The 26,203-nt window shown below is 39.6% G+C and overlaps 2 protein-coding genes across 4 annotated transcripts; one reads left to right on the forward strand and one right to left on the reverse strand.

Moving 5' to 3' along the window:
• The first annotated feature begins 1,218 nt into the window (after positions 1-1,218).
• On the forward strand, positions 1,219-18,864 carry zmp:0000000926 (ataxin-1-like). Of its 2 annotated transcripts, none has more exons than XM_042004830.1 (3): positions 1,219-1,359; positions 15,098-16,839; positions 17,124-18,864. In XM_042004830.1, the coding sequence occupies exons 2-3, from the start codon at positions 15,256-15,258 to the stop codon at positions 17,583-17,585; spliced, it is 2,046 nt and encodes a 681-aa protein (XP_041860764.1). In that variant the 5' UTR covers positions 1,219-1,359; positions 15,098-15,255; the 3' UTR covers positions 17,586-18,864. The 2 variants fall into 2 exon arrangements, with proteins under 2 accessions (XP_041860764.1, XP_041860765.1); XM_042004831.1 differs by lacking the exon at positions 1,219-1,359 and adding an exon at positions 10,473-10,760.
• On the reverse strand, positions 18,039-25,308 carry irf10 (interferon regulatory factor 10). 2 transcript variants are annotated; one of them, XM_042004833.1, is made up of 8 exons: positions 24,849-25,308; positions 23,204-23,399; positions 23,015-23,100; positions 22,298-22,352; positions 20,577-20,678; positions 20,094-20,480; positions 19,884-20,002; positions 18,039-19,353 (listed from the first exon to the last, which is right to left on the reverse strand). In XM_042004833.1, exons 1-8 carry the CDS (start codon positions 25,014-25,016, stop codon positions 19,240-19,242), a joined length of 1,227 nt encoding a protein of 408 aa, XP_041860767.1. In that variant the 5' UTR covers positions 25,017-25,308; the 3' UTR covers positions 18,039-19,239. The 2 variants fall into 2 exon arrangements, with proteins under 2 accessions (XP_041860767.1, XP_041860766.1); XM_042004832.1 differs by having other exon boundaries at positions 20,577-20,681; positions 24,849-25,307.
• Positions 25,309-26,203: the final 895 nt, after the last annotated feature.

The raw sequence follows: 26,203 nt of genomic DNA on the forward strand, positions 1-26,203 counted from the left end.
TGCGTTTATTGTAATGTTGTTTTTGTAAAGTGCTTTCCATACAGCAAACTTAAACAAAGCACTTTGTAGAGTCAATGATCAGGATTTGTATGGTCAACATTGCCTATACCTATGGCTTCATAGGTGACTATACCAAGACAATAGCACAAAAAAGATAAAAATAAAAAGTTACAATTCAGAATAAGAGAAGAGACTGAACAGCTGGTACTTTCAAGTTGGAATTAAAGGATTTAACACCTTTAAGGCTATTCAATGGAAATAGAAAGGAAAATAGTTTTTATTTAAGAGTCATTTCAGAGGTAACATATCAGAAAACCTGAATATTTCAGACTGAAATGTCATTTATTTCCCATATAATATATTTGATTAATAAATAACTTGCACAATTGTCTCAGAGATAAAGGGAACATTGTAGAGCATATGACTTTTTGCTACATTGCACAGGACATTCCCATACCTCGCAGTGATTTTGCAAAAGATGTGTGTGTGTGTGGCCTTTTGTGGTTTCATGCCTGAAAGAAAAGCACGTGATTCTATGGCATGCAGATCATGAACAAGTGATTAAACTAAAAAGAGAACTGACTTGTTATGACTGTAAAAAAAAACCCTCAGTGTGTCAGATTTGACCAGCTGGTATTACACATCAACTACTGCACTGTATCAATGCTCAGTGATTATGTTTAGCTCCCTCACCTACAGAGCTGTACCGGCAAGCACACCTTTTCCATCATCCGTGAGGACTGTGATTGGCTGACTGGTAAAGAGGCTGAGGTGTTGCAGCAAATAGCACAGGCTGTGGGTTGGTCTATTCTGCAGCTCCAGGGAGGTTAATGAGTGAAGCCACTGGGCTGTCAGCCAAACATGAGCAGCAATGCTAAGGCTCCCACAATGAGCCTGACTGTATTACCACTGAGCTCTGTCTAATTATACACTCCCAGCGAGGAAGGGAGAGACAGAGAGCATATTAGGCAGGGGAAAGAAAAAAGTTATCAAATGTCCCTGTGTGTCATAGGGACATACTAAGAGGGATGAGTGTAGATTGAAGTTGTTAGAGTGAGATAGAAGGTGTGTTGCAGTAGGTAGGAAAGGAGGGAGGAAGGGGGGTTGGAGAGATCAGGCAAGCTGGGGAGAGAAACAGAGCGCGCTCAGAGGGAGATACAAAGAGAGAGAGAGAGAGCAAAGAGGCGTTTAGAGAGTGAGAAGGAGGAGAGGCAGGAATAGGATGAAGGGAGGGAAGGCTGAGCAGTAGAGAGGAGGAAGAGACTCGCAGTCTCAAAACTGGATATTTCTATGTGCCTGCGGCCGCCTGATCCAATGAGTAAACTCTCAGATACCTGCTATGCTAAGGCACCCGGCGAGGTATGTGACCACACCGCTTCATCCTCTGAGTTTGTGTGTGTGAGAGAGAGCGAGTGTGTGTGTGTGTGTTTGTGTGTGTGTGTGTGTGTGTGTGTGTGTGTGTGTGTGTGTGTGTGTGTGTGTGTGTGTGTGTGTGTGTGTGTGTGTGAGAGAGAGAGAGAGAGAGCACAGGTGTGTTGGCAACTCTTAAAGGCAGTATTAACAGAGTGTGTGATCAGAATGCTGTGAAAAGATTGGTTTTGGAGGCATTTTAGGAGTAAACTGGGATCCTTAAGACTAGAAAAATAATCTTTAAATTGTTTGTGTGAGTAAATGGGTGTTTGCACAGACACATGTAAGTCAGTATGTGTGTGGGTGTTTGTGTGCATGGTTGACAATAACAGTAAGTGAGTGTGTGAACCAGAGGAAGAGTGTAACTGATTGGGAGAGAACGAGTGTGTGAGGAAGACAGACAGAAGGAGAGGTGGAGGTTTATCACTCAGCCTGACGGCAGATCAGGGCTTTCAGAATTAGAGCAGTGGGCTTAAATAGCCCTGGTCCAGAGATAGCCAGGGGCCCACAAGGAGCCCGCTCAAATTGGGAAGGATGAGTATGTGATTGGAGAGGGTGGCATTAGCCAAGCTGGGGAAATGTTTGGACTGAGTTAGAATAGGGAAGGAGGAGGGAAAATCAGATGTGCAGATGTTAGGGGCAAGTCCCAGAAAGATCTCATGCTATCGAGCGGGGACATGCCAGCATGAGGTCCATCTTTAATCTAACTTCTTGATTCACCAATGTTCAAAATACACGAGAAAACATTTAGAGGACTAACTTCGAATTGTCCCCTTTAATTGTTTCTATGCTTTGTAACTTAAATTGATCTGTTTCTGAATTATTCTGTACCAAGAGCAAACCTGTGTTTGTAGCTCTGCTATTGATGCCTTATAAATCCCTCAATTCTCGATGGAGATACACTACACCAATTAGCACAATTATGATTTCTGTACATCTATTTCTGCTACAGCAGGCACGGCCTTCTGCTGCAGTGATAACCCATATGCTGCATATAGGAGCGTTTAACGAGTTCAAACTGTTCTCAGCTATAGACGTCTTCCAACCGAGACATCCACCATTTGTCCCTGCTGACATAATTCACTTATTTCAATTATAAGGATGATCTGCTGGAGTGTACAGGAAGTCTTATGTCTGTGTGAGACTGAGCCTCTAAAATTCCTGTTTTGAGCCCACAATGTCAGAGCGCATTTCATCTGTGACAAGCAATTTTGGCTTTAAATGTTGAATCTGTCTCTTGCATGTTGAAACAAGGATTCCCTGGTGCACCAGGAGAACTGTGTAGTGCTCTAGTTGGAGCCTGGTTGCTTCAAAGCCCATTTCAGCTGCTTTCATTTTGTGTTTCACTATAACTTTCTCATGTGTATGCATAGGCCTTTATGTATAGTCTTAAATACGCTGCCCTGAAATGACTTAATGACTTAAAGCACAAGTGAGTTAGTATGGAGGGGTCAATATCATTTTGGAAATGGAAGCAAAACATATCTTTTAAAATTTAAATGAAAAATACATCCACTGTTTCTTGTGTCACCCTGAGGAGGAGAACAGGCCTCTTGTGGGAGAAGGTTGAGTGGCTGCTGGCCCTTTAAGAGGTCTATTTTTACAGGGACACACTCATGCATGGAGCGAGCCAGTAGCACACAGAGACTGTATCTTTGCCGCCTTACTTCTGTGACTCCACACAACACATCCTGCAGGACCATACCCTTGTGACAGACAGACTCTAAGAAAACTTGTGCAGTCTGTAGAGGATCATGCGAAGAGGAGCCTGGGCTTGATAATCATCAAAATTGAAAGTTACTCAGTTTCACCTGCCAAGGAGAATCAACTCTTTTTCAAGTGGATCTCTCTGAAGTCTAAAAGCGATAATGAGTGGGAGCTTGCAGTAAAGACACCCTTGTGCACACTGTACACAAAAGTGCCAACATTCCCACATACTTGTTTTGATATGCAGATAGCTATGAAAGAAATCTGAAAACATTCATGCCCCCTTCTTACAAACACATAATACACTTTAGTTTACTTACACCTACACACTCCTCGAAAGAAACCACATAAACGAGCACATTTCAGAACATTTCTACACAAACACACATCCGTGCACTTAGAGGTGCTGTTCACCCACGTGAAAAAAGGAAAAAAATTACTTATACATCCTCAATATCTGGACCTAAAATAATCTTCTCCTTATGCAATAGCATGTTATATAATGCATGGCCTGTCATTATCACAGCACTCCTTCACGCCCTGCTGTGCTTCTCCACCTACAGCACCATGCAGACAGGCAGACAGGCACGCACACACACACACACACACTCACACACACACACCCTGCACCTTGTGTTAGCAGTCATATACTCTACTCTAGCACTCTCACCCACGCTGAGTGTATGCTCTCAAACAGCTACCCAGATGAGTGAGAGGGAAAGACAGAGAAGGAGACCATGAGTGGGTGGGGTGGGGAGACTGAAAGTGAAAGACAAAGAGAGGGAAAACTTGGAAAGTGAACCTTACATTTACGCTGAGATACGGATTTGCATGATTACACAAATCTATGCGTGTGTTGCTCATGTTTTTGTGATTTTCAGTTCTGTGTGTCAAATGGAGACTCCAGTCTTTCAGTAAGTGAAACTCATTTGTAGGAGCAGTAGTTTTGCAAGTTTTTGGACCTGCTTAACCCTTTACGGGTGTTTATTTTCTTAACCAGTTTGTTCCCTTCCTCATTAAAAAGCAGTGAAGGGATAATCACATTCATCATTGCTCCTAGTCACACCTATTTGGCAAACATAGGCTTACATGTTTTGGCCCGCCTTGCATGTCATCTTCTCACACAACAGAATGGGAGGGACACACCTGTTCTTTGTGTGAAGATATATTTCTAAAGACTGTGAGGCCCTCTTATAAACTGGTTCTCCCTTTCATTTAATTGAGAATTAATTAAGAAAAGGTTGGCAGACTGGTTGGCTTAATTGGATTAAGATCTGATGACTGCAATGGTAAATCATGTAATTTGCAATATTTTATATAGTCGTCATAAGAGTGATTTCTCATCCTCTGATGGGGGCATGGTCATCATAGCAGAACCTTTCTCATCAGGAGAAAAATATTTCTTTGTAGTCTAAAAGTGATCTTTCTGAACAACTTTATGGTGGTTTGCAGTGCCCCTTTTCTCCAAAGGAACACATAAACCCAAACCATGTGACTAAAATACATGAAGAACTTAAAGCATTCCGTCGTTGTTGTTATCAAGATTTTATTCTTATAAATGTATTTTTATATGTTTGTGTTGGACTTGGGTTTTCTCTTGTCTTGTGTTTTTAGGTTGTAATAATTTTTTTATTAGTCTTTTGTTGATAAATTATCTTACTTTATCATAGTTTCTGGTTTTTAATGTGAACTACCCCCTTTTCTCTTGCTGAGTCAGGGTTTTACTATTTGTATATTAAAAAGAGGTCTGGCATATTTTATCAACATCTGTAAAAAACTAAACAGTGTTGTGCAAATTTCTTTTTAAACATTGCTTGTGATGAATTTGTCCTGTGTTTATGTTATTCTGTAATCAGTCAGAGAAGCCTGTGTGGTCACTGTTCCCAAATCAGCACTCTCTCAGTTTAAATGGTTTGAGCATTGGCTTGGGAAGCTTAACAGAAGAGCTAGGAGTGTGATGAATAATCCCAAACAGAAGCAAGTGTTTGAACACAGCTGACACAGTGCCAGACTACTTTAAGGTGACAGACATACCTGTCGTTCAAGGTGTCCCATGAGAGGAGGGTGCAAGGCACATTTAAATCCACTTGCTTTATGTGTGAAGTGAAGATCTGTGTATGTTTCTGAATGTACATGTGCTAGCATTAGAATCCAAAATGTCAGTTATCTGTGGATATTCTTTGCTCTTTGTGCTCACACAGATCATTTTCCTTGGCCTTGGCTTGCTAACCTTTGTGTATGATCGAGCAGTATGTTCTCCTCCTCCTCCACACTTCATCTACAATAGGGGTCAGCAACCTTTAAACCCAGCCACCCACCACTTACACCCACAGTTATTCAGCAAGGCCTGCCTTTCTCCTTGCTGGAGCCCATGCAACTAAGTCTGCTCCCTCTTTAAGGCAGGCGTTATGTGCACAAACGTAACAGATTGCACAGTATTGGTTTTGGTGTCACAGTACAGAAAGTGTAACATCTGAGACATCCTGTAGCCTATTGCATCAATAGTGCTGTGAAAGACTGTCCTGTATTGGATGCATATTACCGTTATCTACCCTTGCAATGCTTTGCTAGTCACATTATTCTTTTATTTATTGTCTTGTGCAGCATTAAAATCACTCAACATTAGTTAATTTGTCCCCTTTTTGTAATTATTAGCAGAGACGAGGAAATGTGTAATAAAGGTTCTCTTAGAAGTGGAGCTGGGTCTCTCCTTATTTTAATTTACAAAACAACTATTAATCTCACTTAATTGTATTTCCATATGTAATGCTGCACCCTTCATAAAGAGCAGCACAAGCAATGTGCTGAGTAAATAACTGTGACTGTGTGTGACTGGGTGGCAGATTTGGTGTGGGAGGGGTTGTAGAGCAACAGTAATAATGGCAGTATAAAGCAATGTTGCCTTGAATACCAGAAGAGACAAAGGTACTCCAGACAGTATCAGGGAAGCCAGTCTAGACAGTCTTTCTGAAAGTGAATGCCTCTTAAACCATCCTTGGAGATTTCATGGTTTTTTCTAGCTTGCTGACAGTTTGCTGCTGAACTCGAAAACCAGCAGAAACCAACTTTGACTGGCATTCACCGGGGGACAGCACCAATAAGAACAAATCTTTTGAATGATTCTGACCGTCTCTCTTAAATCTCACACTTGCAGACATGCCCCTTTCTCTTTCGGGCTGTTTTTACCCCTTTCTTGCTGTTTCCTTCCCACTTGTGAGCTAGTGAGCTCATAGTATGAAAATATTGCTCTGGGTTTTCACAAACCAGAGACAAGAAGTTTTGCCAGCACAGAGAGGGAATTCATGTGAAAAGTTGAAAAGCAAATATAAGAAAGAAAGAAGTAAGCTGCAAGAATGAAAATAGAAAAGCATGACTGTGCATCAGTGTGTGACATCACTGCTGTTGCATAAGCTGTTGTCACCAAATCTACAGTGACATATTTGAAGTTTATTTAGTGTGTTTTACACCTTTGCGAAACAAACATCGCCTGAAAACTGAAACCAAAGTCAGCTCTTTGTGGTTTGAATTAAAAGACTGCATATACATACAGATGCTGCATAGAAGGTGAATTATCAGACTGAGACAATGGAAAATGTAAAAACGAAACTCCTATCAGAAAACACTTAAATGTCAATGAATGACAAAAACATAACACCCGCCCATGAAAATGTCAGATATAAAAATACTTGTAAAATGTTGAACATGCTCCACACTGGCTCGTGTCTGCACACGTGTATGTAGAATACATGTAAATGCAAAAGTAAGGAAAAAAAATTGTGAAAGAGCAACACTGCAACAGTCTGCTATAGTCACAGGAAAAGGAGAACGAGGTGGAGGAATTTTTGCTGCTGCTGACTGGCTGACCTGCATGTAATTAGTCAAGTCATATTTTTAACTGATATTGCGTAAAAGCCAGCTTAAGGAGCCATAGCTGCCCTATTTATACCCTAGGGGCTAATGGCCTGTACCACTACACAGGGGGATTTCCTCCCAGAACTATACTAAGCCAGCCTTAGGCCGTACCAGTTAGGATTCACAGGGATTAACCCAGCAATACATTACAGGCCTCACACTGAAGTCTGAATCACTCACACTGCTGGAGTCTCTTCTCTCAGTTCTGCTCTCAAAGTGTTCAACACAGTCTGTTTTAGTTTAGAGAATGGCATGTTCTCCTTATTTTGTGGAACTCATGCACTGTTGATCTTATTCTCAATTAATTATTGCAAATATTTATCACTTGTTAATATCAGCATAGCTTTTTTGCTTTTGTAAGTGTGTGCATGCAATATGTGTGTGTCATGGGGGCGTGTTAATAGTAACTCCTGAGCCATAAGCTCATCATTGTAGTTGAGCCTGTCATGGGCAGGGCTGCTGGCTCATCCTGCTGAACAATGGGTCAGGGCCATGAAGGCTGACCTGGCCTTTTGCCCAATAAGCCATCGCCCATATCACCCTGTCCTTTTATTAGCTTAGCCTGGCTCCTTGTAGAGTAAGCCGCCACCATAGTACTCCCATCCTCCACACAACACCTTCCTCCATTACTACATCACTCTATCTATCTATCTATCTATCTATCTATCTATCTATCTATCTATCTATCTATCTATCTATCTATCTATCTATCTATCTATCTATCTATCTATCTATCTATCTATCTATTCCTCAGCCCTTCAGCCTCTCCTCTACTCCTCTGTCTGTTCAGATTTGTTACATTCAGCAACAAATTTTTGCTGTATCAGACGTCCATCATAGATCTCCCACTCAGCCTGAAACGTGATCGGACATCCAATACAAGGCTACACATCTGAAGGGGGAAGAGAGAAAAAAAAATCCATTGGACATTTTATTCTGATTAAGGATCACAAAGAGCAGCAGTTAAATGTTCTCCAAAGTATCGCCTGTGGAGGCCTTTTCTTCTTTATGCTTCCTCTGCCATGATTTGTTGAGTGCCGTCTGACTCGTATGACCTTCCTTGTCGAAGTTTGACCCCGTTTGTATATATGTGTGTGTTTGAGTGTGTGTGAGAGATGGTAAGATTGTATAATGCAACCCTGGAGAGAAAGACAGGCAGAAACAGGAGAAATGAAAGAAGAAAATACATCAAATGACTCGGTGGTGCTATAAATGACTGACGGCATGGTGTCATTCTGTTGTGTGTGTTTGCTCGTATTGATGTTTGTCTGCATGCGTTGGATATATCAAACATCCAAGAGTGGCGTGCACAATTAAAACACAACAGTCATTTCTACATTGCAGTAAACAGCTAGCGATTAACCTAGCTTTGTTTCCTTCTCTCTCACTATGACTGGACTGTTATGTGTAAATTCATATCAAAGTCTGAGTGGTGTTATGGTTCATGTATGATTTAGGAATATTATATCTACAATATTTTAATTGCATCCTTATTGTAGGGCAAAGGTGTTATTGGTCTTTAGAGAAAAAAAAAACTCAATATCTTTACATTGAATTAATTTTATGCATTTTCTCATCCTCATTGTATATCAGACTAACGACCTTCTTCTAAGGCTTAAGTAAAAGGACAAGGTGTAATTATTAAACTTGTGGGTTATCCTGTACAATTATGTATCAGACAGCTTAATTTAAATTGCCAAGGTAACTCTCTCATCTAATGAGCAATTCCGCAATGAAATAATTTAAGCATTTCTGTTGAAGAAACCCATTGTGACAGCTACACAGGTTCACAGTTTCTTGTTAGTAAACCAGGTATTCTCAATTTTATTTAACTCTGCCCCATTTGGCTCATTGGCTATTTAAAATTTTTAGCGTGTTAATTTAATAGTACTTTTAATCAATATGAAATTGCAAGTGTGCAATTAAGAACTGAGATTTTTGTCAATATCAAAGTATGTTTTAGAATTCTTCATAGTCTTAACATTTACGTTCTCTATTAGTTTATATAGCAGTCAGAATATTGTTTAATTTCCACATAAATTTATAGTTTTCTGTCTTAATCCAGGATGTTCTAAATTTCTGAATTTGAGTAACTGTTTTTGCGATTCAAGGTGACACTTGTAATTTACCCACACAAAACATCTGCTGGTGCAGACAGCACTTGTGCCCACACAACCTCTGTGTGCATCATCTTTTTTCAGCCTTCACTTTGAAATAAAAAAAAGTAGCATTCACCTAAATGTCAGAGGAGATGTTCTTGTCACCTCTTTTTAAAAATGTCTCATTGCGGCCTTCCAGCTGAATTTTGTACTAACACTTTCAAGCCTGATTAGCTTTCCATTTCACCGAGGTTAAGGAATTAGACGAGGTTAACTTATAATTTGCTGCTGGATTGTACAAGTCTGCTTTTTCTCTTTCTCTCTCTCTCTCTCTCTCTCTTTGAAAGGAAAGATGAATTGCTGTTACAGTGATGAAAGAACATTGCTTTCAACCCCTTTCAACCCTGGGCTTGTTTCTGTACTGATAAGTCTCTTGATTTCTCACTGTGAATGAACACTAAAACCGCTCTCGCCAATACAGTTCTAATAAGCCAAACCAGCCATACCGACACACTCCACTCTTACTGACTGAATCACTGAGGCATATCAGTCAGAGCTCCCCTGCAGTGCTCTTGTTTGTGTATGAGCCTGTATGAGCCTGTGTTTCTGTGTGTTTGTGCACAAAAAAAAACATTTTTGTGCTCATGTAAAGTCAAATCAAATGTATTCATAAAAGCTATTTTAACAAGCAGGTTTGTCACAAAGTGCTTTGATGAGAACAAAGGACACAAATTCAGATGAAACTGCAGATAAACAAAGAGAGCACAAGTAGTGTGTGTGTGTGTGTGTGTGTGTGTGTGTGTGTGTGTGTGTGTGTGTGTGTGTGTGTGTGTGTGTGCATGTATTTGTGTGTATGTGTTCTTGATGGATGTGAGGTTTAGTTTTGAGTCAGAGGCAGCAGCAAAAGCCTAAGTCTGAGAGTGTGTGTAGGATGAGCCTCCTACCACGTCCCTCCCTGTCTCTCATCAACTGTTTCTCTGCCTCCCCTCTATCACTCCCTGTCTTTTATGAGTCCACATGTTTTCTGAAAAATGTTTATCAGGGACCAAGATTGATGATTTGATTATTTTTCATGCTAGATGTTTTAAGAGGAAGCATCTTGTTTGAAAATAGACAGTACAAAGACAGGACCCAGTCAGAATATGTGATCTGTATATTCTGGCTATTCTTGACTGTGTGGACATTTGTCTTCATATATATGAGTGTGTGTACGTATGCATGTCTGTATCCCTCACAGTGATTAAAGCAAGTGGGCGGCAGCAGCAACTGGTCTGCCTGTGTGGCTCTGCATAGCAGACATGTTTCTCACTGCTAGATATTACTCATTTCCTCAGCCCTTTGCACACAAAAGCATACACACACTCTCTCTTGACACACACATGCTCACATGCACAACAGACACAGAGACGGATAGCGGGCTCTCAGTTTTTTCCTTCGGTTTGGTGGGCTTGCTGGTTTTATTTCATGCGTTCAGAGAGGCAAAATGTAGCTGGAGGCTGCTAATATCTGTGGGTGTTGTACAGTGCAGGAGCACTCTAGCACAGTAAGGAGCTGTGGAGTAGGTTGACTCTCTGGGAGGACTAGAAAATGAATGACTGCCAACTCTGGGATGTCTCCTCAGGCTGCACTAAGGTCAGTCTCGCATCACATCAAAACAGTTACAACTCCATCAATCTGACTGTGTGCTTACACTCTCTTTTGGATAAGAGCGGCTATTTAGATGACTGTTGTGTTTAGCACTGTAGGTTTATTATTTTAAGTGTAATTGATGGAAAAATATGCTAAACTAGTCACTGTTTTTCTGTAGCTGTGCTCATCTGAGGTTTGCAATCATGAGTAATGAAGTACAGTACCAGTCAAAAGTTTGGACACACTTTTCCATTAAATCTAATGGGAAAGTCTGTCCAAACTTTAGAGTGGTAGTGTTTGTTTGATATCTCTCCTGAGAAAGACATGAAGAGAAAAGGCGGGATGATGTAGAGCAGATGGAGAGGAGTTATTTCAAATCTAAGAAAAAAGCACTTTGCATTTTAATAGTGACAAAACTAAATATAAAAGCCAAATACTGTTTTCTAAAACATTATTTTTTCTTTTAAGAGATAAATTAAAATAAATAAGAAAATAAATATTTATCAATTTAATACCATTTCCAAATAGGTCGTACCATTTGAGTTTTTTTTTTTTTTTGGGGGGGGGGGGGGGGGGGGGGGGGGGGGGGGGGAAGGAATATATAACATGATGCCTGTGATGCATCTGTGTAAATATTTTTAAATTTTTACAATACAACAACCACAGCGCCAGCTAAACTCCAAGCTCTGCTTCCATGTCTGCACAGTGTTGGAGTATTCAGTAAGGAGGCATTTCTCTTCAAACTCCTTCACATTCACAATTGTTTTCTTTGTTTTGTTGTACTTTCTTGGCATATTCACACTGGTCTTTTTTATTTCCAGTGGCTCAGGTGGTAGAGCAAATCGTCCAATAACTTTCTCACTTAGAATGTTGGAATATTATCACGGAAATTTGTTTTGTGTTTCTAGTCTTTTTTTTTCAGAGAATATAAATATTTAATTTTAAAATATAACATATCCTGTGTATCATTTTAATAGCTCTAGCTTTGTTAGCTGTATTTAAGGGTCTTTTTATGTCATTCTGAAACTTGAAAAATATCACTTACAGTGCGTTTTTTAGAATAATGTGATGGAAAGAAATGACAGAAATAGGTTCCCCAGTTTAAATCTCAACAGTGGGCCTTTTTCTGTGGAGTTTGCATGTTTTCCCCATGTCGGGGTGGGATTCTCTCTGGCTTCCCTCTACCATCGAAAACCAAGCATTTTTGGTTAATTCGTCTTTATCTTTCGCATAAGTGGTTGTAGTCTCTGTGCTGGTTTCTGTGTAGGCAAGGGCAGGGTCAGAAGGGTGGCCTGAGGGTCACAGACCATTGTAAACTGACCTTTACCTGGGTAAACCTCAGTGAATTTAATGTACTTCTATATGTTGTTCTAGATCAACACGACTATATTCTTGATCTTATTGTAGCATTATGATCAGCACTGTCTTGCCAGCTGCCGTCTTGGGTGATGTTTGTCTGTCTAAACAATTAACATTTTATAAAGAGGATGAAAATGTCATTAAACCACCAGATATCTGTTCAAAAATAAACAGACGATAATGCTGAAGAAACACTATAAAACTTGCAATTTGGCTCAAAGCAAGGTTTTGTCATTATGAATGAAGTGTAAGTGTTTGTGTAGCAGTGATTAAAACTATACAGTGCATGATCATCCTAAGCAAACTATTTCGGATTAAAAGAAAATAATTGTTTTTAAGAATTTTCTTTTAAATGTTATTTAAGATGACAACTTAATTTGTAATAATCACTTCATTACATCCTTAAATTTAGACCTTTACTTTTTAAAGGTCACATTTACATGGGTTTAACCTGCTTCTTGCCTACCAGCAGCTGAAATAGGCTTCAACCCTTCAAGACGCTTAATGAAATAAAGCAGGAATTTAAAATAAATGAATGACAGAATAACAGAAAAATATTTAGATTCAAAGCTCGAAGCTACTCCTGTGTTTCTTGGTATTGTTGTCTTGCTGAAATTTAAACTGTCACCCATACCTGAGATTCGGAAAACTCAGGTTAGAATGTTTTTCCTTGAGATTAATAAACTGCTATGTAATTTTCGGCATTTGTCTTTCCCATCCTGGCTAGTTTTCCACCTTTCATTGCAGAAAAACATCCCAGTAGAAAAATGCTGCCATCATCATGTTTGTATGTAGGGCTGGTATTTTTAATAATAATGGTGTTAAAAATGTCAGATCAATGATGCTCAGCACCTGCTCTTTTCACACAGCATTTGGGAACTGTGTCAACATAGATTGATCTTCATGTCATTAGATCAGAGCATTTTCTTCTTCTTCTTGTGGTTATTCAACTGGCTTTTAAGAAATACCCCACGTGCTTCGGGAAAGGCTGACTTCTCTAGTGATGTTAGTTTTGCTGTTTGATAAGATTTGATAAGAAATTTATAATGATTTCAAACTGAATTATTCTTGGATGGTGGATGCTAATGTGTTTTTAATCACTTAAATGCTACAGAAAATCATACCTTCTCAGATACATGCCTTTGCTTAGCTTTTATTCTAACATGCAGTTTCATTGATGAGATCATTTATAGACAGGTGGGTGTCTTGTATGTCAAAGTTAACACAGATATGCTCCAGTCAAGTTATAGGAGGGTTTCAAAGACACCGACAGGATATAACAAAGCCCGATAATACAAGACCAGAATTTTTATCTTATATTTACTCCTTCTTTATTTATTCCTACATGAACAAACATATTTCAATAAGCATTTTTGCTTTGTCAGTCTAAAGAGAAAAATCTGTCATTTGTTTTAAAATGGGCCTAAAACATAAAAGTTAGAAAGGAGAAAAGGTTTGCTGGATGCACTGTGCAGTAGACATGCAGGACCTCATATTCACAATATTTTCTTTGACTGAATAATTGTACATCATGTCATTTTCGTCATTCTACTGTATTATATCCGTCCTGTCAGTGTTTGGGACAAGAACTCCTCCTCTTCTCACCACTCATTTTCAGTTTGCCACTCAGAAGCACAAACAGCTTGGTCCACTTTAACACTTATTCTGTTTTTGGACCAAGTCACTTGGTGAGCAACAGTGTGCCCACCTCTTCTTAAAGTATCCTCATCTAACCTCTCTAACCAGTTGGATGTACATGCGCATGTATGTGTGTGTGTGTGTGTGTGTGTGTGTGTGTGTGTGTGTGTGTGTGTGTGTGTGTGTGTGTGTGTGTGTGGATCCAGTTGCTATGGTGACAGTGTGGCGGATGGTGAGACGGCAGGGAGTTGGTTGGCAGTTGACAGACTTGTGGGCGAGTGTGGGGCTGAGTGTCTGCTCGGTGTTGTGGTGCAGCAGCAGCTGGATAAGTGATTGTGGAACAGCTGGACTTGCGGTGCTGCAACCAGTCATTTCAAACGAGCTCATTTAAAGCATTTGGAGAAGAATTAGTAGAGCTCCCCCGCACATCTCACTGAATGAAACACGGCAGCAAAATCTCTGACACATTTGAGGGCTCAAACACAAACACAAGCACACAAAGACCTAAACAATTAAACACATTCACATATTTCTCAAAAAGAAAAACAAAACAAATGGCACATTTTCACAGACAAAGATGGCATAGATGTCTACACACACAACAACAGTCACACATATTTCCCCCACACCCCTGCTGTGACATCTAATTAATATGCAAAGACACATTTCTTGCATCTACAACAACTGGTGGTAATATCAACAGTGTTTCTGTCAGCTTTTGGGTGGGTGGTGACCAGCTTTGCCTATTACTGGGGTAGTGTGTAGCTGCTTGGGGGAGTTCTTGTTTGTCTGTTGTCCATGTGTGCATCTGAAAAAAAAGAGGTGAGGGGGTGTTGGTAGTAAGCTTATATTGAATACAGAGAACACCCGAGGGTGTCGCGGGGGTGGTTCATGAAAGTGGTACAAAAAAGCATATCTACATATTCCAATCATCCCCCGAGAGTCAGAGATGAAAACTCTCCTGCTGCGAGGGGATCCATGTGTGTGTGTGCACATACACATACTGTACTGCCTCTGAACTTCATTGGCTGCAACATGTATTTTTAGCTTGTATGTAGGAGTAGTGTTTTTGAATGAAACAAGTAAGTTGGGTAGTTTCAGTCCCACCGCACTGCACATAGGTAATGACTAATTAGCAAAATCTATCAGGAAGCAAAAGAGCTTCTAACTTCTTTTAACTCCCTCCATCTGTCTGATATAGCCAAATGTTTGTCTGTATGTCTGACCAGACTGACAGTTAAGTCTTAACTACAACTGATGTCTGGACTTAACAGACTGTTTTCACACTTAATCTCTCCTACTTCTGTCCCTCCCTTTTCCTACCTTGTCTTATGCTTCTGTAGGTGAGTGGCGCTTCAGTACAAAAGTATCAACAGTGATCTGACAGTGATGCCGTGTATCAGCCTTCCCTTCTGTCTGCACCCCTCATTCTCCCGTGAGGCCCATGTGACCTAGCCCACACTCACACACAGGGGGCCCCTACTGCTGCTGGAGCCCACCCATGAATCCCTGCCCTGACCGCAGCAAAGAGTGCCTCCCTCCCAAGAAGAGGGAGTCTCGGCAAGGATCGGCAGAACATCAGGTTCTTCTGGATGAGTTTAAACCCCCTGTTCCGCTTCGGAGCCGACCCAGCACAGGGAGAGTGGAGGGAGGGAGGGAGGTCAGTGACAGGGACAGAGTCCTCTGTAACCCAAATCCCCATCTCCTCCATAGTCCTCCACCTCTTCCTGCTTCAGCACCAGGTCTCCCCGTGCCTATACCATGGCCCCTCAGTTACTCGCCCTCTGCTTCTTTTCCTCTTTTCCCTGGGCAGGTCAGCGATAGGAGGAGCTCAGGGTCTCCAGCTTGGAGAGACGATCCTCTTGCCTCACCCCTGCCCCACCACTCTAGGTGGTTTAGAGGGGAAGGTCCTCTGTCAATGCCACCCTCCCCATCTTCTTCCTCATCTTCCTCCTTTAAGACTCCCTTTCCAGCCAGTTCAAGAGAAATCTGGTCCTGTATCAACAGTGGTCGACGGGACTACAGTCCTTCTTTTTTCTCCCCTTCATACTTGTTTAGCCCTCACTCTTTGTATCCACAAGACCCAAATATATTAGAGGTTAGACACAGGTACTTGAACAAGAGGCCCAATGGCTTGGATGGGCCAGGCAGCAGGACTGCCTCAGCTTCCAGACCTCTGCTCTCAGGAGAATATGGAAATGATAGCAGCAGAACTAGGCTGGACATCAGTCCACAGAGCTCTCATGCCAATGGTGGCCGGAGACAGCAGGAGGATCTAACATCCTGTGTCCACTCTGGAGGAGCATTTTTATCAGACTCTCAAATACAAGAGGGCTCTGAGCTACATTCCTCATTGCAGGACAGACATCCGCATGGGAAAATCAGCTCCACTTTACTATCCACCAGTCCCCATCCCCTTGGACCAGACTCCAGGACCGGCAGAGGGGGGCTTTTGGACCATCTGGGGCCCACACCAGCTGAAGCCCAAATCTACTACTCCGTGGGATCAGTAGGACACACCAGCCCTCAGGCTCATGCTTACCCACTCTACAGCCCCTCAGGAACACCTCCATACAACCTGCACAGGGAGCCAGGCCCAAGGCAGCACAGTCTGAGGAACTCCCCACACTCACCTGTGGGTCTGCCAAATAACCACGACAGGTCACAAGGAGACCGGGACAGAGATCAAGAAAGAGATAAGGTCCTACAAAGAGACAGGGAACGAGGAAAAGACAAAGACAAACAAATAAAACATGACAAAGACCAAGAAAGGGACAGTGAGCGTGAGAAGCGACGTGACAGAGACAGGGGGACAGAATCATCTCCTTCCAATCTTCACATCTCAACCCCAGCCCTTCGCCCATCTCCTCCTGCACTCCTACCTCACTTCACCAAGGGGTCTCTAATTGAGTTGGCCAGCGGGCGGTTAAAGCGGGTGGAGGAGCTGCGGACTGAGGACTTCCTGAGGAGTGCTGATACATCCCCAGAGTTTCACCTCAGCACCTGCACTGTGCTGCAAATTTCCCATAGCAGTACGCAGGGCTTCAGCCATCTGCAGGTCCACCTCACAGACCGTAATACTCAGGTCAGATTTCTCCTGTGGTACATGTTTCTGCTTAGATTAGAATAAAATGTATCTACATTACACAATTCAATGACAACCTGTTGCTTGACAGAGTGTTAATCATAGTTTAGCTGAGGTTGCCTTGACCAGCTCATGTGAAAATGCTTTCTATCAGTTAAAAGCTTTATAACTTAATGTAAGCCAAAGTTGTGATAGTAAATGACAGGCCTCTTAACTAAGGGATGGCAAATTTGTGCTATAATTTTTTATTTAATTTTTTTTTTTCTTTTTTTTTTTTTTTTTAGGAGTTACTGAAGGTCTTGGTGGAGTACCCATTTTTTGTCAAGGACCAGGGTTGGTCTTCTTGCTCTCCCCAGAGAACCACACAGCTGTATGGCCTGCCTTGCCGCCAGCTCACAGAGGGTGACGTCTGCCTGGCCCTCACCCCTGCACCCAGCCAAACTCACCGAACACACACGCGTACCAGCTCCAGAGCCCATCGCACACAACTCCTCTCCAGGTCTGCAGCAGAGACCAGCAGTTCGCAGAGGGAGGAGATGCCACCTCCGCCTCCTCCTCCCCCGCTTCCTAATCAACCGCCTCCTCCTGTACCAGCCCCTCTGTACACGATGGCTGAGGAGCCTCCTGTTAAGGGGCTGCAGCCGCGTAAGCGGCGCTGGTCTGCACCAGACACCCTTCCCACGGCTGGAACTGATGAAAGCCTCTTGGATTTACCTCATGGCTCCAAGCTAATGAAGTGGCAGTAGAAACTTGCACATGCATACTTACATATGCACATAAGCACATACACACCCTCCTTGTCTCTGTTGCATCTCACCAAGACAAACAATGGAGAGACTTCAAGGCAGGGTTGCAGGGAAGGAATGCAAAACAATAGAAAATGCAGTTCACAGGTGATCAGTCTAGTCCACTCTGGTTTTGCCACTGCTGCATCTTTCCCATCTTTCCTTTCCTTTTATTTCCTTGACTTTCCTTTCCTTTCCTCTCCTTTCCTTTCCTTTTCTTTTCTTTCCTTTCCTTTCCTTTCCTTAGCACAACCCTGAAAGGAGCAGCAGTTCAATGATATTTGGATGACTTCTTACAGACACACTGAAGACATTTAGTGAGACAATCAAGCACTTGTCTATGTTCACTGTTTTTTTTTACGATTGTCGCACACACCTACTTAATGAAAGTATTTGCTGCAGGGGTATTTTCAATCAGTGTTATGAAAGTAAACGCTATTGAAGATGTGCAGATATATATGAACAACAATTGACAATATATGTATTACAATACAAATGTTATATACAGTAAATATGCTAAATGAGATTTAATGCAATCTCTGTCGATCTTGCGATGCAGTTCTGTTTTTTTTTTTTTCTTTTCTTTGTTTTTTTTTTTTTTTGTTTTTTTTTTTCTTGCTTCTGAGCCGATGTGTTTGTGTCGGCCTGGGCAGGCAAGGTGAATGTATGAGAAACTCTTCGCCTTTTTTATTCTCATCACTGGGAGTCAGATCAAAAAGTTGTTTGTCAAGGCATTGCCCTCCAATATGTTCTTAACATTATCTCTGAGAAAGGGAGAACACTAATGAAAACTGCATAACAGACAATCCCACCCACACAGACAGGTCTGTGCTACATCGCCTCGACACTCATGGTGTTTTTCCATTAAAAAATGAATGATGGAAAGAGTAAAAAAGTGCAGTATGGCTGAAGAGTAATGGTGCTAATAACACGTTGGAACATGATGCTTTGTGAATGCTCTTGACCCCTGTGTACTGTATGCTTCTGTTCCCATCTAATTTTTTTATGTACTGTATATGTTTGAAGGCAGGGAAAATGATGAAAGTATTTTACACTCAGATACGGGTATATCATCTGATTCAGCACTCTCTTTCACTTTAGTTTCTTTTTTTATTTTCAAGGAGAAAAACTTACCTGTTGAATTTTCTTTTTAAATGTTACAGCTACAAAAATGTATATTTTTAAAAATTGTGAATCTGTTATATGATGTTCGCTAGAAATAAAGGAGGAAAAAGCTTTATAGATTTAATTACCGGTGTCAGTTTTTTTCTCTGTGTTTTAGGAACAGAAAACCAAACTATCACTCAGTTTATGCTGAATAATGTATTAACATCAAATGCAAGGAGACAAATATCTGCAGCCTGGTTTAAACAATTTACTGTCATAGCAACTAATGACTTGGGAGTCAGAAAAATCCATATTAGCCAAACATATTAAAAGAAAATTACTATGATTTGTGCTAGATGCTCTGCAAATACATTCACCATACAAACATTTTTTATCATACACACATCTTTGCCAACAATACTGTTGCTGTTACTCATGGTGATTACAGGGACGGAATAAAGTTTCACTTCTATATTGTTCATGACTGTCCAGATGCAAGATAGATTTCTCAGTCCTCCGACATTTTTCTTTCTTCTGTGTTGGAAGTTAGAATCTGAGGCTTCTCTTCAGTTTCTCCCAAGTTGAACCTCTGTAATAGCTCCACTGCAAACAAAGGAACCACCTGGCCAAAAGGACACACAGTAACATACAATTAGTGAGCATATGAGGACCTCTACTGGTTAAAATTACTACTGCTGCGTGGGGAGATTTGATAATCTGCAGCTCTGAATGTGGAAAGCAAAAGAACTTTTAACATGCCATATAAAAACATATAAAAACCTTCACAAACTTACTGAGATGCAACTCCAAGCTTACAGGGTTTGAGAACTGTGCACAGCAGAGTAAACTTCTCACTGGCAAGCGTTTCAAATGAGTGTATGTGGAATATTGTAGTTGAAATACCCAATTGCTGGTATGAGAAAGAGTCTTTTTAAGTTAATGCAAATGTACAAAAGATAGTACTGTTTTTATGATTTCTGCCTATCAAAATTAACCAATTTAAGAATGGAATATTAATGTGATGCCTTCAATGTCTGTTTTAAAGAAAGTAGTGGTTTACTTTGATCATATAAAATTTAAGTGTCAAATATTCTATTTTATGTTTTACACAATTTCAAACAAATGCAAGATGAGTGGGGAAATTCAACCCACCTGTGCCATGATCAGTTTTGTGGTTTTAGGCACACTGGGATCTGGATATTCTTCTCCAAAGCAGAGCTCAATCTCATAGGAAGGTGTTGGTCCCTTCCCCTGTAAACTGCTCTGGAGTGCTGCGCAGATATTAAATATTCATATTTATCATATACACACAACACCTGTTTTCACAGAGTAATGTATGCAAGTACGCATGTGCTGTATTACCATTGAAAAATATGGTTGCATCAAGCAGTTTAAAGGTCTTTTCTCGTTCCAGTTTGTTAGGCCGGTCTGTGTGTTGGGCCATGGGACCGCTCCAGAACACCCTACCCTGGCAGAAGCGCTTAATAAACACCCCATCAGGTGCCACCCATAATAGCACACCCCTTTCCAGGTGACAAAGAAGGCGATTCATTGCTTCGGCCATGCTGGATGGCAGAAATACAGAGCCTGGTGACGGGAAGGAAAGTTGCTGGGTAGAGCAGGGTCCATAGATCCTTTCATTCCCCACAGGAACGCGGCCTTGTAGGATGAAGCAGCCATCTGGGCTTGTGGTGGTCACTTTCATCACCATCTGGCCATGGTACAACAGCTTCACTTGCAAACGAAAGTCTATACAGAGAATGCAACAAAGGTTCAAGGTAACACATTTAAAAGACCAGATATGTTTATATATGTTTGTCTGCACAATTTAGCTGCTTTTCTTACCTGTTATATTAAGTGTAGGGCTGAAAAACGTTACCGGAGCAGAAACCTTACTTAGATTTTTTTTCCCTTTGAATTCACAGTACGTGTGTTCCCTCATCAGTTCTTCTAAAGCAGAGAAACAAATCAAAAACTAGTCATTATCAGAGACTAATTTCATGTGTGATAGTTTCTTCTTTAGAAAAAGAATAGACTCTTGTATTACATTGTCCATATGGAGTAAATAAAGTTCATGAACCTGTAAGATTAGGAGTCACATCCTACAGGTTTACATCATGCCTATTAATCATGGTGAGAAAAAATGTCATGATCAAAGCTCACTCCAAGAACAAGGCATATACTAGTATACTACTATTTTTGGAGAGACAAAAACGCTGCATTCCTGAATGACCTGGTATGGTATCATCATTTGGTCCATTTTGCTGCATCTCATGTTGAGGTTAATTTTCTTCTCTGGCCATACAATTTGTTTCTACTTACACATAAAAATACTTTGTGTTTATATGATTTGCATCAATTCACTAAGGTTTTATTTAATATTATCCAATACTTTCTTCCACATTACATAAAAAAAACAGCTCATTAACTTTTATGTGCTTACATGGCCAAATAAATAAGTCAATAAACTGTGCCTGTCATAATTAGATCAGATTTCGCTCAAAATAACTGTGAAACAAAAGGACACACCAAATAAATTGTGATCACTGCCATATGTTCATGTTTCCCTATTTATTCACAGAACAAGGGCAGTCTACAGCATATACTGATATACATACTAACATATACTGATATATCTGTGCTTCTCTAAAATGAAACCACCATCATCAATGAACTTAAATTTTGTAAGCACAGGAATGAGATGAAAGTCCTTCAAGCTGAGGTGCTGTGCTCATCAGTAGTTCAAATGTTTAGATGCTGCAGAGCAGTATCAGTCCAGACACTCAAAACGTTTGCATGCTCTCAATAAATAATCCGTGTGCAATATTCTGTATCTCTTGTGGGACAGGGTTCTGACCCTTTTTTATGTGTAAACTTAGAAAACCACTAGATGTCATATAAGAGCAGAAGAAGCTATTCCAAAACAAACTGAGTAAAAATGAAAATGAAACTATGAGCTATTAAAATAGTTCCTAAATCTCTATATTAAAGTACCACCAATTTATATGGACCAGTTTATCTAATAAGATTTTTTTTAAAAGGAGTCTTTTTGACCAAATTCATTGTAAATCCCAGAACATCTGTCACCCAGATGAGAAATAAAACTTTAAAGCATCAGTGGAAGTCCTAAATAATAATTAGTTGTATTTTCTCACAAACAAATGCAAAATGACTTCAGATGATGATGATGATGTCTAATAGTTGCTGAGACATTCACTGGAGTAGTGTTTAGTATTTCTAGACAAGCCAAAAACATGGATATAAGGATCATTTTAAAAGTATCACATCACATAAAGGGACACAAAAGCAGCCTTAACACTTACAAAGAAAATTATAATTTGAGTCCTATTTTGTTTATTTAAATGAAATCCAGATGTTTTGCCATGACAATCTGTTGCCTGCATGCATGACGTATTGAGATATATTTATCAAATTATCACTCATACTTTGCTTTTTTGATAATGTTTGTCAATACATAGCTGAAGAGGAAAGCTTACTGACAGCTATGATTGGTATTGTAAATAATCCCTCTCTAGTGCCTGACCAGGATGTGTGTGCAGCCCTACCAGTCAGCGGGTTTTCTTCTTTGTTTGCTTCAAATTCTTCCTTTTGACAATCAAGCTGCAACAACAAAAGCCAAAGTTAGGTATATATCTAGTGAATTTGTCTTGATTTTATAGCTAAACTAGCTTTTCAAAATTTCAGTGAGTTATTACTTCTGACATAACAATTTAGTTTGGCTCACTTTTAACTTGACCTCCTAAATAAGATAAGAGATAAGCAAGACACAGCATAGCCTCACATTCTACACATTCTCTACATAAACAGTAAATTTATTTACCTTTAGGTCATACTTAGAGAGCTCATTGACAAATGTTCTCATTACAGAACTCATCAACACCTGAGTCTGTCTAGGACTTGGTTTACTTATCTTTCTCTGTGCATCTATCAATGATGTATAATCACAGTGTTTTTAATTGGTTTTTAATTGATTTATTATGTGGCGTGGCTTCCTTTGAGCTGTTGTTTGCTTTGTGTTTATCATGTTCATCACTTGTGGGGATACTAGAGCTTATAGTGAAGATGATGGTCCATGCAGATGAATAAAGTTATGTTGAGTTTGAGGATTTTATTAACCCAAAAAAGAAAGATATGATGTGTGAAACTTTCCCTCTTTAGGAAAACTGTGCCTGTTGTGAGAACAGTATATCAGCCATTCTGAAACAGTCCCCAGTGCTCTATTTAATCATCTTTTCTCTTAACGGCTGTGAGGTTTCTCTCACCTGTTGGTCTGAGGAAATGGGGTGACTTGGAGATTTTTTTGCCGGGTTGACCATGTGATACTTTGACTTTGCAGACTCTGTGAGGGCTGGGAAAAAAAGGTAAAAGCTAAATACAAATAACTAATAATAAGCTATCAAGTTAGAAGGATACTCTAGAGGAAAGATATAAAAAAAAGTTATTAGGAGAACCTGCTGGCCTGGTGGGCCCATTTTCCTGGTGAATTCGGTAGACTTTGTATGGTTCAGTTATGTCCAGCTGGTTGCGTTCAGGAACCTCCTGGAAGTCCGTGCTCTTGTTAAGTGCACAGCGGAGGCGGGTCTTCCACATGGTGGGATCAGCTTTATCCCTGCCCTCCTTGTACTTGCCCTTGTACACAGCCCAGGCCTGAATACAAACAGTAAAATATGATGTGTTTATTAAAAATCTATTTAAAAAAGTGGTAATATTAATAGTCAAATAACAACATGGGAAAATAACACATGAAAGGTATTGCTGGCACTCATCATATGACAGACTTGAACTTGGAAATTAAAGTTTCATGAAATCTAATTTGATGGTCAAATGTTTAAAGTTTAGTTTGGACTGTGCATCACCTTAATGCCAGCATATGAATAACAACACACATGTTTGTGGTATTTTGCAATTTCTCATTCCCAGGAAATCACTTTTTCAGAACAGATATTTTCATCTATCACAGCATGATTTTTTTTTTTTTTTTAATCTACTTGCTTGTTTGTTTTGTGCCCACTGACATTAAAACATCATGTACACAATGTCTTTACTTTGGCCGCATATTTCCTTCGAAGTAATTACAAAACATGTGTTTTAAAAAGTAAATGACTCATCCTGTACTTTAGTCGGTTTATACTAATTTTGCAACCAGTGTTTTTTCCTGAATTTCGCTCTTTAGCAGAGCAAATGCAGAATGATGGAAAGGGCCTAACGAGGTATCTCAATCTGAAAAGTCCACTCAGACTGGACTTTTAAGGGTGGGGAGCTGCTTCCTTAACCTATTCTGACAGGAAATATATAAAACGATGAGATAAATTACATTGTGCTTGTCATTTCATAGGCATTTAGGGCATGTGAACAAAAGAGCTAACATATCTTTATAGTGTCATGAATTAATTTGAGTCTGCTTCAATAGATTTGCATGTTTTAAATGTTTTTGTTGATGCTGTTGTTTGTTTTTGGTTTTTTATAGACCTTTTACATGCACATGATGCTCTGTAGCTGTAAGCTTTTTATATAAATACATCAAAATCAGTGTTTTAGTCTGTTTTTTAGTGTATAAAAAGTGAGTTTCCAACTGAATAAACTACCACAAGAAGTGTAAAATCAAAAACTCAATTAAGTACCTTGAGAAAACTTGGAAAAAAATTAATTTACACAATGGGCTCTTAACTCTTTTTCTTGGGTTTCTGGCAGGGGATAACTATTGCTTAAATGTATGTTTAAAATTAACAAAACATATTTAAATATTTCTTTATATATATATATATATATATATATATATATATATATATATATATATATATATATATATATATATATATATGTACATTTTTTTTCTTTTTTTCTTTTTTTTTTGGGAGTATAACTCCATCACCAGCTACTTTTAACAATTTCTTTGCCTATATGTTTACTAAATTTAGAGTTAAACGGAATTTCCATTAAATAAGTAACTTAAACTGAATCGTTCGTATGGCTTTTTTACTTGATATATTCTTAAATTAGGCACCTGACACTGTATCTAATTTTTACATAGGCCTATATGCTTATTTTTGACACATTTCACTAGCCTGGTGTCACAAAATGAAACGTATTGTTAACCTTGAAAAGGGCTGCATCCTCCGTCTGCTTGTAGTCCTTCTTGGCTGCGTGCTTCCACGGGATCCTGAACATGGTCTTGTCCTCATCCTCCCAACACAATCCCTCATATGTCCCACTCTCTATCTGAGCAATTAGCCACTCTTTCAGGTGCAGCTTGGTTTCATCCATCTTCAACACATTCTGCGAGTTACAGGAACAAAACTGTGCTTTCACATGTCACACACGTCAAACAGCCCGAGCCCTTTTATTCCACCTTGTAAACAGAAAATCAGAAATATTTTATTCTAATGATGCTCAAGCTTCTAATATGATCCTGAGCGCGAAATATTAGACTAATTTAGTCTGAAAGGGTTAGATAAACTGTAGGACTAAAGCTCTCTCCTCAAACTTAAATGCAGAAGTCGCAACTAAAATTAAGTGAGCTCTTGGAAGCGAAAGCGAAAGCTTTTAACTAATTTAATGCTTTCGGTTTCCTTCCTCGTGTGGAGCAACTAATCATGTTTTCCAAGCAAGGTTAACTATTTGTTGATGGACGAATAGCCTACTGCGTTTAAAACTAATAGATGATTGAATGATTATATTGGAAAGTAATTTTAAAAATGCTTTGGATACGGTTATTTTATAAAGTCATTTTTAGAATAATCAGAGATCTGAATTTTAAATTTATGAGATTCATGTAGAAACTGAAGCACAAAAAAAAAAAAAAAATGCGACGTGGTCTTTTTTACATTTCACTGCACAGTTCAGCCTCAACACAGCACACAAGATGACTCACTGTGAAACGTTCGCATGAAAATGAAAGTGTGTGGGTGTAAAGGTCTTTTTTTCTCCTAAAGGCTCCTCCTTTTTAATAACTAACTACAGATGCAGCTATTTCTTCAAACCAGGTAGTTAAAGTGTTTAGGTTGATAATAAAACTTTATTCAGTAGGCTGTGGATGTGTATTAAACTTTCAGCAGAGGGCAGTGTAAATCTGTTGTTAAAATTGAGACGTTAAAATTAGTACTTAGCAGAAAATTCAGATGATCTGCTGTATAGATGTGAACGCAAAAAAATTTAAAAATAAACAAATAATAATAAAAAAAATTAAATCTGAGAACAAAATCAGTTATTGGTGATTTATTAGTTATTGGTTGTAAATAAAAAAATTGGATATGTGCACTCCTCATATGCAGCTTCCATAAACCTTCCCTTCTCTTTAAAATTCTTTCTCTTAGGGTTTAACTCCTAAACAAATTTATATTCTTACTTGCTGCTCTCAAATGGTTACATGCAAAACATTTGAACTATGTGTGATCTGTCTCTGGATCATACTGTTATTACTGTGGGAAGGTTTTACTAATGATGGAAGGCAG

This window comes from Melanotaenia boesemani, chromosome 13, assembly GCF_017639745.1.
Source record: "Melanotaenia boesemani isolate fMelBoe1 chromosome 13, fMelBoe1.pri, whole genome shotgun sequence".
NCBI classification, from domain to species: domain Eukaryota; kingdom Metazoa; phylum Chordata; class Actinopteri; order Atheriniformes; family Melanotaeniidae; genus Melanotaenia; species Melanotaenia boesemani.